Here is a 12000-nt window from a genome sequence, read left to right on the forward strand (position 1 = left end):
TGTCCAGCTCCATCTTTCTTCCCGGAGACAGACTCCTTCGAGCCCGAGGCATCGGGTTTGGAGGTGGCCCTCCTCGAGGCGGAGTCATCAGATTTGGAGGGCTTGGAATGGTCCGACGATCCCGACTTGGCTTTGGTCTTCTTGGAGCTGGAAGATGTCGCTGAAGCCGCCTTATGGGACCTCTGGTCGGAGGCCGCTCGCTGGGATGACCCTGATGCTTCGGAGGGGGCTCCCTCTTCGCGAGGTGGAGCTGAGGCGGCAGCAGAACCCAATGAACCTGATTTATGAGGGTGCTTAGTGGGTTTGGAGGTGGCACTGGGCTTAGTGGAGCCGTGGGCCACAGGGGGTGCGGCGTCAGAAACCCCCGAATCCAGCGAAGTAGAGGGAGGTGCACTGGCCGGGCCATCACGGGCCGGGAGAGAAGGAGTCACAGCAGAAGCCGAAGGGGCTGAGGCAGGGCAGGAATCCCCCTCCCGAATCTTGCCCTGGGCTATCGCGGACGTCAGCCGCGATTCCCGGTTCTTCCGGGCTTGGGAAGACATAGACTTACAGAGGCTGCAAGCCCTGGGGTCGTGGTCCCGGCCGAGGCACAGCAGACAAGAAGAATGCGGGTCCTGTACAGGAACTTTTCCTCCACAGACGTCGCATTTCTTGAAAGGAGGAGACATCCTTTATCGAAGTCGACAAGCCAAAACGAGATCCAAATCGAAGTACACGGTCCGAGGTCAAATAACACGGGGGAAGAAGAGAAGCCAAAGTCCAGAAAAAACAGTCCGAGTCAAATAGAACCAGTGATCCAAACGAGCTAGCAAGAGCGAAGTTCCAAACAGCAACCAGCACGGCGGAAAAAAGGAACTGGGGAAAGAGCGGGAAGGCAGGGGCCTTATAACGGGTGGGCGGAGTTACCGCCAAAAAGTTTCTATATGTTGCAAAGTAAACTTTGCCCAGTGATTCTAGAAGTTTCCGAACAGCACTGCGCAGGCGCAGTGAAACCCATTTGTATGATTCGCAGAGACCGCGAAGAAGAAGACAAAATGTGAGAACTTGGAATTTTTTTAAGCCTGAAAATTTGATTCAGGTGGGCTGACTCTCAAGAATATTGCTATTGCTTAGCCTCATAGTCCATGCACTGGAAAGATCCTATTGCAATGAACATTATGTGGGGTTGCCCTTGAAGACAACTCAGAAAATGCAGCATAGCATATTAAGGTAGCATATTAAATTAATATGCTACCTTTAGTGTAAAATGCAACAGTTGGACTCCTGACTGAAATATTACACAAATATTATATTGAAATATAACACAAAATCCACATATAATACTGGTTTTAAAGGAATTGCACTGGCTGCCAGTATGGTTCCAGTCTACATTCAAGGTGGTGGTAATGATACATAAAGCAGGGTTGTCCCATCAGACAGAACAATATGGAAAGAATGGGAAAAGGCCTTCTCCACTGTGTCACTCCAACTGTGAGACACTCACCCCTTGGAGGCCCAACTGGCACCAAGAGCGCTATTCTTCAGGAGCAAAGTGAAAACACGATTGTTCAGAGGTCCAAAACACACTGCAGAAATAGTCCAGTTTGAGACTGCTTTAATTGCCCTGGCTCAATGCTAGGGAATTCTAGTTCTGTGAGACATTTAGCCTTCTCTGTCAAAGAGGTCTGGTGCCACAGTAAACTACAATTCCCAGGATTCCCTAGCACTGAGCCAGGGCAGTTAAAGTGGTCTCAAACTAGATTATTTCTGCAGTGTGTTTTGACCAAAAGCTTTTAGGGGCCCAACTAGTTTTACAAAAGCCAGTTACACTGTTTTAGTATATATACACTATATAGGTGGTTTTAATTTATTTAAAACTCTTTTAAATATTTATTTTAATTGTGTTTATTTGTTTAATTTGTTTTCAGCCTTTTATGATCATTTTATTATTCACTCTTAAATCTGTCAGACTGGCTTTATATTGTGAAATCTCTGGATAAAAGGCGGGAGATAAGCATTTTAATAAATGCATACATACATACAATAACTAATAAAATAATATATCCTCCTGTTCTGTTCAAGAAAGCCTTTGTCAAGCTAGATACTTCCACAGCTAGAACCTCCATTTTGATGTAGAAACCAATCCCCCCACCCATCACTTGTTGCCGTTGGCCATCATTAAAACTGATGGGAGTTACCATGGGAGTCACATTTGGAAGGCTCCAGATTGGGGGATGAATATTTAGGAATCCTACTGGGGTGGGCAATTGTGTCAGGGCAGGACCCAACTCCACTTTTGCATCATGGGTCACACTCATGCATCAGTACTATACCTCCATTTTCATCCATACAGTATCCAATCACCATTTTGGCCAATACACTGCTGAAAAAATATATATTTGCTGATAGAGGGTTCTGGGGCATGTGAGTGTAGTAAAGCATTCTTGCCCCTTTTCACATGTTCTAGACAAGGTTTTAGGGCAAAAAATGATCTAAAAGTGATTTTAAAATCTGGAGAGTTAAGAGAACTTATGGGGATTGACAGGGACTTCAGAACACAAAAGTATTATTATTATTATTATTAGTAGTAGTAGTAGTAGTAGTATTTATACCCCACTCTTCAGCCACAAAGGCTATCAGATGGTTAATCAGATGGATGGGGGGGCATCATTTGCAGCCCATGGAGCACACTTTCCCCACTCCTTTACTAAAGTCTTTATTTAGATACTTGCTCGCTGTTTGTTTTGTTGACCCCTGTAATGTTTTGCTTATTTTTCTGTCTATCAACTTAAACTTATTATCTCTCCTTCCAGCTTTTCTGTTCATTCTTTTTTTCTGTTTGGGTTCTTCAACCTCATTACATTTCTGTGGCTCAGCACCAGACTTAAATCATATTTGGAGCAAACCCACTGAAACAATTAAAACTTACATAAGCCATAACTATTCAGCATTAAAAAAATTCAAATAATGAATTAATAAAATAATGAAAATAATAAAATTTTATTATTATTATTATTCTGAACAGACCTGATATATACTCTCTAAACGGTGGCATAGATAAATACTTTATGTAAACAAAAGATTTTGCTCAGGATTTTGAATTTTGTTTTCTCAGGAGACAAAATCCATCACAACAGATCCTTCTTAAATATGATGATACTGTACATGTTACCTGACATTCTCATGGCGGTACATGTACATGGTATTAAACTGCTGCATCTCTTTCTGGCTTGCATCCTTCTTCATATCTTTCAACATTTCATCAGCCACATGCTTGGGCAAAATGGAAAGCATCAACCGCTCCTGAGGTGAAGAAACAAAGCCGAGGGAAAGGACATGTGATTAAAAATCATCCAAATGGGCTCTCAACATTGCATCAGATTAACTCAAAGGTACTTTATTGTTGTTGTCATCACTGCTATTAATAACATCGGCCCCATACAGACAGGCCAAAATAAATCTGCTTCGGGCCACTTTGGAGGTATGTTGTTTAAATTATGCGTGTGTCCTAAGAGTCCGGAAGCTGCGCCAAAGATGCACTCCAGTCCTTAGGAATGGATTGTGGCTTTGGCATGGCTTCCGGACTCTTAGGACGCACACATCATTTAAACAGCATACCTATAAAGTGGCCCGAAGCTGCTTTATTTTGGCCTGTCTGTATGGGGCCATCGTCATCTTTATTTATACCCACTTGTCCCACTATCATCACCATATCAAAATGAATGTTGGAATTGGACCAAGACATTTTACCGCCTGAGAAAAAAGACAAGATGGCACCAGTCTATATACATATAGTGACTGGGGTGGCAGCTGAAACTTAACTTGGTAACAGGCAAAACCAGCACCACTTTTACATGTCTTGTGCAGAGTTAATATAGGTTGAACCCACTTATCTGAAATGCTTAGGACCAGACCCATTTGGGATTTAGGATTTTTTTTTATTTTGGAATATCTGTATTTGTATATATGTACATAATGAGATATTCTGAAGATGGAACCCAAGTCTAAACATGACATTATGTTCCATATGCACCTTATACACATAGCCTGAAGATAATTTTATACAAGATTTTTAATCATTTTGAGCACGAAACAAAGTCTGTGTATACTGAATAAAAGCAAAGGTGTCACGATCTTAGCTACCCATGAAAAAAGTTTTGGTTTCTGGAATATTCTGGATTTTGGAATTCAGGATAAAGGAGCCCAATCCTGTACTTTAAAAGCAACCTGTGATGAAGGAGAGAAATATTGGATTCTGATTCACTGTATGGCGGAAGGTATTTTTAAAATAGAGATACAGTTTAAGGCAGAGACTTTCTTGCTTGGAGTGGTGGACGATCACATTGAGAAGAAGTATATAAGGACATTACCGTATACAATAACAGCTGCAAGAATGACATATGCTCCAAGATGAAAGAGTACCATTATTCCTACACAAGAAGACTGGCCAATGAAAGTGACTGAACTTGCTGAAATTGACAAACTGACAATGGTTCAAAGCACACTGCAGAAATAATCCAGTTTGAGACCGCATTAACTGCTCTGGCTTAGTGCTAGGAAATCCTGGGAATTGTAGTTTATTGTGGTACCAAAGCTCTCTAACAGAAAAGGCTAAATGTCTCACAAAACTACAGTCCCCAGACTTCCCTAGCATTGAGCCAGGGCAGTAAAAGTGGTCTCAGACTAGCTTATTTCTGCAGTGCATTTTGGGTCAATGTTGATAACAAAAGAAATCTCTGAAAAATTTAACAAAAATTGGGAAAAGTTTATTGCTTATTTGCAGTTATATTGGGGATATGAGTCAACTATACGTTTTATCAAAAAAACAAGAATTTGTTATCGTGGAGTAACAAATATAAAATCATATGTGTGTGTGCTGTGTGCCTTTGAGTTGCTTCCGACTTATGGTGACCCTAAGGCAAACCTATCATGGGGTTTTCTTAGCAAGAGTTGTTCAGAGGAGATTTGTCATTGCCTTCCCCTGAAGCTGAGAAAGTGTGACTTGCCCACAGCAGTCTTCAAGTCAAGGTAACTAACAGTCCCACTATAGTCCACACTGGTCAGACCACATCTGGAGTACTGCATTCAGTTCTGGACACTTCACTTTAACAAGGATATAAACAAATTGGAGCAGGTTCAGAGAAGGGCAACAAGGACTGCACTTATGGCGGAAAAATAAAATGCACAGATATAGGATGGAAGACACCTGGATCTGGGAGTCCAAGTGGACCACAAGTTGAACATGAGTCAACAGTGCGATGCAGTAGCTAACAAGGCCAATGCGATTTTAGGCTGCATCAACAGAAGTATAGTGTCTAGATCAAGGGAAGTAATAGTGCCACTCTATTCTGCTTTGGTCAGGCCCCACCTGGAATATTGTGTCCAGTTCTGAGAACCACAATTTAAAAAGGATGTTGAGAAACTGAAGTGTATCCAAAGGAGGGCGACTAAAATGGTGGTCTGGAAACCATGCCCTATGAGGAATGCCTTAGGGAGCTGGGTATGTTTAGCCTGGAGAAGAGAAGGTTAAGGGGTGATAGGATAGCCCTGTTTAAATACATGAGGGGATGTCATATTGAGGAGGGAGCAAGCTTGTTTTCTGCTGCTCCAGAGAATAGGACCCGGAACAATGGATGCAAACTGCAGGAAAAGAGATTCCACCTCAACATTAGGAGGAACTTCCTGACAGTGAGGGCTGTTCGACAGTGGAACACACTCCCTCGGAGTGTAGTGGAGTCTCCTTCCTCAGAGGTCTTTAAGCAGAGGCTGGATGGCCATCTGTCGGGGATGCTTTGATTTGGATTTCCTGCATGGCAGGGGGTTGGACTGGATGGCCCTTGCGGTCTCTTCCAACTCTATGATTCTATGATTCTATAATAAGAGGAATGGAGAACAAAACGTATGAGCCAAGGTTGAGGGAGCTGAACAGGTTCACCTTGATGAAGAGAAGACTAAGGGGTGCCATGATTGTACTCTTTAGATAACTCAGGGGCTGCCACAAAGAGGAGGGGCAGGTTTGTTCTCTGCTACCCTAGAAGGTAGGGCCAGGTCTAATGGTTTTAAGTTACAGAAGGGTAGATTTCAATTGAACACTAGAAGAAACTTCTTGATAGTAAGAGTGGCTCAGCAATGGAACCAGTTGCCTAAACAATTGGGGGTTCTCCTTTTCTGGATATCCTCAAAAAGAGGCTGGACAGCTACTTGCTAGGGATGCTTTAACTGGTATTCCTGCAGTGAGGGAGTTGGACTTCATAATAATAATAATAATAATAATAATAATAATAATAATAATAATAATAATAAAAAATAATTTTATTTGTATTTCCCACCTCTCCCTGTGGATAGAGGTGGGATTACAACAGAGCATAAAATCAACAGTAAAATACAAGATACAATATTATCTACGGTAAAAATACAATCAATAGAGTGAACAACAAAACTACTACCAATCACTAAAATGACCAAATCATTGTCTGTTTTCCATGCTATCAAAGTAAAATGTGGGAGTGTTCTTTGAGACAGAAGGCCAGGTAGATAGGCCAGCCAGAAGAGATCCGTCTTAAGTGCCTTCTTAAAGGCTTCTAAGGTGGTAATAAGACAGATTTCTTCCGGTAAGTTGTTCCATAGTTTAGGGGCCACGGCTGTAAACGCTTTATGGGAAGTTGTAGTTAGTCTAGTTTTCATATGTTCCAATAGTTTCTTGCCTGGTGTTCTAAGAGTGTGGCACAGGTTGTGTAGAGAGAGGCATTCCCGTAAGTAACTCAGGCCCAAGCCATGTAGGGCTTTAAAGGCAATGACCAACACTTTGTATTGCGCCCAGAAGCTGATTGGCAGCCAATGAAGAGAATTTAATATTGGAGTAATATGGTCTGATCTTGATGATCATGACCCCTGGGGAAACCCTTCCAACTCTGCAATTATATGATTCACCAGACTTGTGACCTGCTGCTCCTACAGTGAAACAGAGACAACATAGACAATAGACTTGTCCTCAAACAACTCTTAAAGAAGAATTTAATTCTCAAAGCTGTATTCCCTGCAGCAGAATACATAAAAATGTGAGTGGCAAACATGTGTTCCTAAATCCTGGGTGAACATGTGCTTCAGAGGTGCCTCTAGTTCAAACACGAGGATGGGAGAAGGGGACACTTTATTGACCGACTGCTCTGAAATACTTGGAAATGGTAGCAAGTTGGGTTATAAACTGTAATTAAACCTAATTAAACCACAAACAAATAAGAAGGGCAGAAAATAGGAACATTTGACATGGTCTTTTATTGAATCAGACCCTTGGTGTGTCTAGCCCAATATAGTCAACTCTGACTGGCAGCCATGGTTATCCAGAGCTGATTTTAGGCTGCCTTGAGTCCCTATGTTGGGAAGAAGGTGGGATATAAGAAAATAACCACCACAAGTCTTTCCTAGCCCTGTCATGAGATGCTGGAAACTGAACCTGGAGTCTTCTGCTCAGTAATACAGTGGACCTTTGTTATATGCTGAGGTTTGGTTCCAAGATCCCCTGTGTATAACAAAATTCGTGTATGCTCAAGTCCCATTAAACATAATGACATAGCAAAATGGTGTCCCTTATTAAAAAATGGAAAATTTAGGTTTGATATTTGAAATTTATACTTTTTTTGAACATTTTCAAACCGTGTATGCTTGAATCCGTGTATAAAAAATCAGTGTATAAGAAGGGCCGACTGTACAGGATGCTGCCTTATAGTGAATCAGATCCTTATGGCCCTGTCTAAGCTCAGTATTGCCATCTCTGGCTGGCAGCTGTGACTCTCTGGATTACAGTCAGGATACTTTTCTAGTCTTAACTGGCGGTCTCACATCCAAGTAACTAACCAGGCATGGCCCTACTCAGCTTCTGAGATTAGGTAAATTCAGTTGTGCTTGAGATTTCAGAGCCAAATCCTGAGACCTAGGCATGGCCCCTTGTGATGTTACAAGTGGCAGTCCCTGATGATATCATTAAGTGGATTACATTAAACCTGAATCACAGTTGCACGGAGTATGTCATTCAAATAAAAAGAATAAATCTAACAAATCAACTTTTGAAGGCGGCACTCTTACCTCTCTTCCTGAGAACCAGAGAAGAGGGTCTAGGGCCTGTAATCTGGGAACCCTAATAAGGCTATCGTTGCATGTCTTCAAGGGGTTTCTGACTTCTGGCGTCCCTACGAATGCATCATGGGACCTTTGCCTTCATCTGAGGCTGAGAGAGTGTGACTTGTCCAAGATCACCCAGTAGATTTCCATGGTCAAGTAGGGATTCAAACACTGCTCCCCAGAATCATAGTCTTACACTCAAAGCATTACACCACGCTGGCTCAACCCTAATGGTGACATATATAAAACAGAGAGGTACAAAACACGGCTTCGTAAAAAAAAAATGCCTGGGTGAATTAACAGGGTTTGATCAGGCACCAAAAAAAGGCAACCAATACAGTGCATACCTCAAAGGGTGTGTGTGTGTGTGAGAGAGAGAGAGAGAGAGAGGGAGAGAGAGAGAGAAACTGGCAACTAGAATATTGCTAGCCCCCTATCTATGCTGCTACAGACTCCAAATGGGGGATTGAAGGTGGGGGGCCAGGGAGTGGAACCAAACACAAAAATATACCAGGTGCTGAAATCAGTCCTGTAAGGGAATGGTAGACAAAACCTGCAAACCCCTGCAGATCACACCTGTGCAACTTCGATTGCTATTTTTGGCTAATCCGCAACAGATAGGAGAGGGTAGATTGTGTTAAAAGGTTTGTAAAAGGTAGCAGCCATGTTTGAGGGCTATTTTGTGTTTAGAGCTGACTTTGAGACAAAAAATTTCCCCAAAATCACACAATTTTTAAGAAATTAAGGATGCTAGTGAGGCTTTGGGAGAACCCAGGGGTTTCTAAGTAGAATTATGTGGTAAGTGGGGCATATTTTCACAATCCCTGCTAATAAACAAAGAAGTTGAATAAGCAGAGTTTGTACTGCATCAGTGCACTGAAGTAGGTTGAAACCCATGGAAGCTCACACTGAAATAATTCAATTAGTCTTAAAGGTGCTACCAGAGTCTTCTCTTCTCCCCAACCACCAATTTTCCATTTCAAGCAGAATTTGGTCCAAGACATTTAGCTGCCTAAGGCAGAGCAGCAAACAGTGTTGCCACATACGTAGATGGACTGATTAAAAAGAGGGGAGGAGGTCATATAGATATACATTTAGACAGATGGGTGGGAGGGTGGATGTGTGTGGGTTAAGTTGGCACAGTGTTTGTCCAGTGTTACACTTAATAGCACAGGTGGCCAAAGTATGACCCTCCAGATGTGGCTGAAACGCAACTGCCTACAGTGCTAACTTGCATAACCAATATTGAAGCTTGCTGGGAGCTGCAATCCAGCAACATCTGGAAGGCCACATGAGTCCCATTCCTGATTGTGATATCAGCAAAAGTATAGTGTCTAGATCAAGAGACGTAATAGTGCCACTGTATTCTGCTTTGGTCAGGCCCCACCTGGAATATTGTGTCTAGTTCTGGGCACCACAATTTAAAAAGGATGTTGAGAAACTGGAGCGTGTCCAAAGGAGAGTGACTAAAATGGTGAAAAGTCTGGAAACCATGCCCTATGAGGAACGATTTAGGGAGCTGGGGATGTTCAGCCAGGAGAAGCGAAGGTTAAGAGGTGATATGATAGCCCTGTTTAAATATTTGAAAGGATGTCATATTGAGGAGGGAGCAAGCTTGTTTTCTGCTGCTCCAGAGAACAGGATCCAGAACAATGGATGCAAGCTCCAGGAAAAGAGATTCCACCTCAACATCAGGAGGAACTTCCTGACAGTAAGGGCTGTTCGACAGTGGAACACACTCCCTTGGAGTGTAGTGGAGTCTCCCTCCTTGGAGGTCTTTAAACAGAGGCTGGATGGCCATCTGTCGGGGATGCTTTGATTTGGATTTCCTGCATGGCAGGGGGTTGGACTGGATGGCCCTTGCCGTCTCTTCCAACTATATGATTCTATGATTAGTGATTATAACAGATTGTAAGCCTGAGGGCAGGGAACCGTCTATTATCCCCTCTGTTGTAAACCGCTCGGATTCCCAGTGATTGGGCGGTATATAAATAAATCCTATCATATGGGAGCAAAGGTGTACATGAAGGATGAGAAGTATATGGCCGTTCAGATATTATTGAACTGAAATTGTCAGCAACTCCCACTATGGAATATGCTGGAGAAGGTTGATGGGAACTGCAATCCAGCCTAAATTTGATTGTTAATCCCAGCTAACCAACTGGAATTATCTAAATGTAGATATACCAAGTTCCCTAGTGTCAATAAGTCCATCTTGTTGGGACCCACAGTTAAATTTAGCTCCACCGTTATTGTTATTTACCCTCAGGTCTGCCACAACTTATGGCAACCCTATGAATGACAGGCCTCCAAGAGCCCCCATCATCAACAGACCTGTTCAGATCTTGCAAACTCAGGATTGTTTCCTTTATTGAATCAACCCACTTTTAGTCTCCCTCTTCTCCTGCTGCCTTTCCCTTACCAGGTATTATTGCTTTTTCCTGAGAGTCACGCTGTCTCATGATGCCTCCAAAGTACAGTGGGCCCTCAATATTCACTGGGATTTGGTTCCAGGACCCTTAGCGGATACAAAAATCCATGGATGCCCATGTCACATTATATACATCAGCACAGTAAAATGGTCTTAGTTATATAAAATAGCAAAATCAAGGTTTGCTTTTTTGGAATTTTTGTGTGTGTGAATATTTTGAAGCCGTGGATGGTTGAATCCGCAGATACGGAGGGTCAACTTAACAACACTCTCAGTTTAATCATCTTGGTTTCTATAGAGGGGTCAGCCCTGATTTGCTTTCAGACTCATTCATTTGTCTTATTAGGAGCCTGCAGTCTCTGTGGAAATCTCTTCCACCATCACATTTACTGTCAAAAGTTGCAGTACTCTCAATAGGTCCTTCAGTACCATATGGCACCTGCTAGATTTCCTTTGCATTTGACTCTAAAAATAAAAGGTGGCATTTCTATTGCACCATGACATCTTTCTTTCCTCACCGGCAGCTATGGCTGCCGCTCTTCCCCATTGCTCCCTTGGTCACATAATGTGCAAACTCTTCTTAGACAGGGAGCAAATGTTAGAGCCCAGTGGGATGCCGCTAGCTAGCACCGCTCTAAGTGCTAAAGTGCTGTCAGACTTGCATAACACAGTTAGCAAGCTGCCTCTGGGGAGACTCTTAACACAGAGAAAAATGATTGTTCCCAGCATGCACCGTTTTTAGAAGCAATTCCTTGGGTATGATGGCTGAGTGTAACAGAGAAATCAAGGCTTTAGTGTGATTCACAGGTGCACATGTGAAGCTGCTTCAGATACCAAGTCAGATTTTTTACATTTCTCAAGCTCAATGGTGTCTAAAATGTCAGGATGTAGGATAAAATACTTCCCCCCCCCCCAGCCCTCGTTGTTGGCTGTTGTTATTTACTACCAAGTCAACTGCGACTGATGGCAACCCTATGAATGACAGACATCCAAGAGCACCAGCCGTCAACAGCCCTACTCAGGGCTTGTAAACTCATGACTATGGCTATCTCAGTTGAACCAAATCATCTAGAATGCAGCCTTTTCTCTTTTACTAGTCTACCATTTCCCACTTTACTGTACAGTTGTCCCTCCATTTTCGCATGAGATCCATTCTGGACCCCACCACGAAAATAGAAATTAGCATATATTCAAAGCCCATTATTATAATGGGTGTGCATCACTTTAATCCCTCCCCACCTTGCAGTCACGAAAAGCGAGATCACAAACTCCAAGTCCGCAAATTAGAAGGGACGACTGTATTATACTCATTTCCAATAAATCACATTGTCTCATGATGTATCCAAAATACAACAGTTTAGTCATCTTGGCTTTTAGTGAGAGTTCAGGCATGATTTGCTCCAGGACTCATTTATTTGCCTTTTTAGCAGACCAGTCTTGTTTCAGGGCGGGAATTACCCAAGAGAGTATAC

The 12000-nt window shown here is 42.6% G+C and overlaps 1 protein-coding gene across 3 annotated transcripts in view; it reads right to left on the bottom strand.

Annotated features, from left to right (window-relative positions):
- The window catches only part of LOC149310345 (adenylate cyclase type 3-like), a 135969-nt gene that overhangs the window by 49420 nt on the left and 74549 nt on the right, over window positions 1–12000 (bottom strand). For all 3 annotated transcript variants that reach the window (XM_089528763.1, XM_089528761.1, XM_089528762.1), the window contains exon 4: window positions 3152–3282. In XM_089528763.1, coding sequence (XP_089384889.1) covers window positions 3152–3282 — 131 coding nt within the window. The remainder of the gene's footprint in view (window positions 1–3151; window positions 3283–12000) is intronic.

This window comes from Sceloporus occidentalis, unplaced genomic scaffold, assembly GCF_023333645.1.
Source record: "Sceloporus occidentalis isolate IW3139 unplaced genomic scaffold, rSceOcc1.0.p SCAF_6, whole genome shotgun sequence".
NCBI lineage: Eukaryota > Metazoa > Chordata > Lepidosauria > Squamata > Phrynosomatidae > Sceloporus > Sceloporus occidentalis.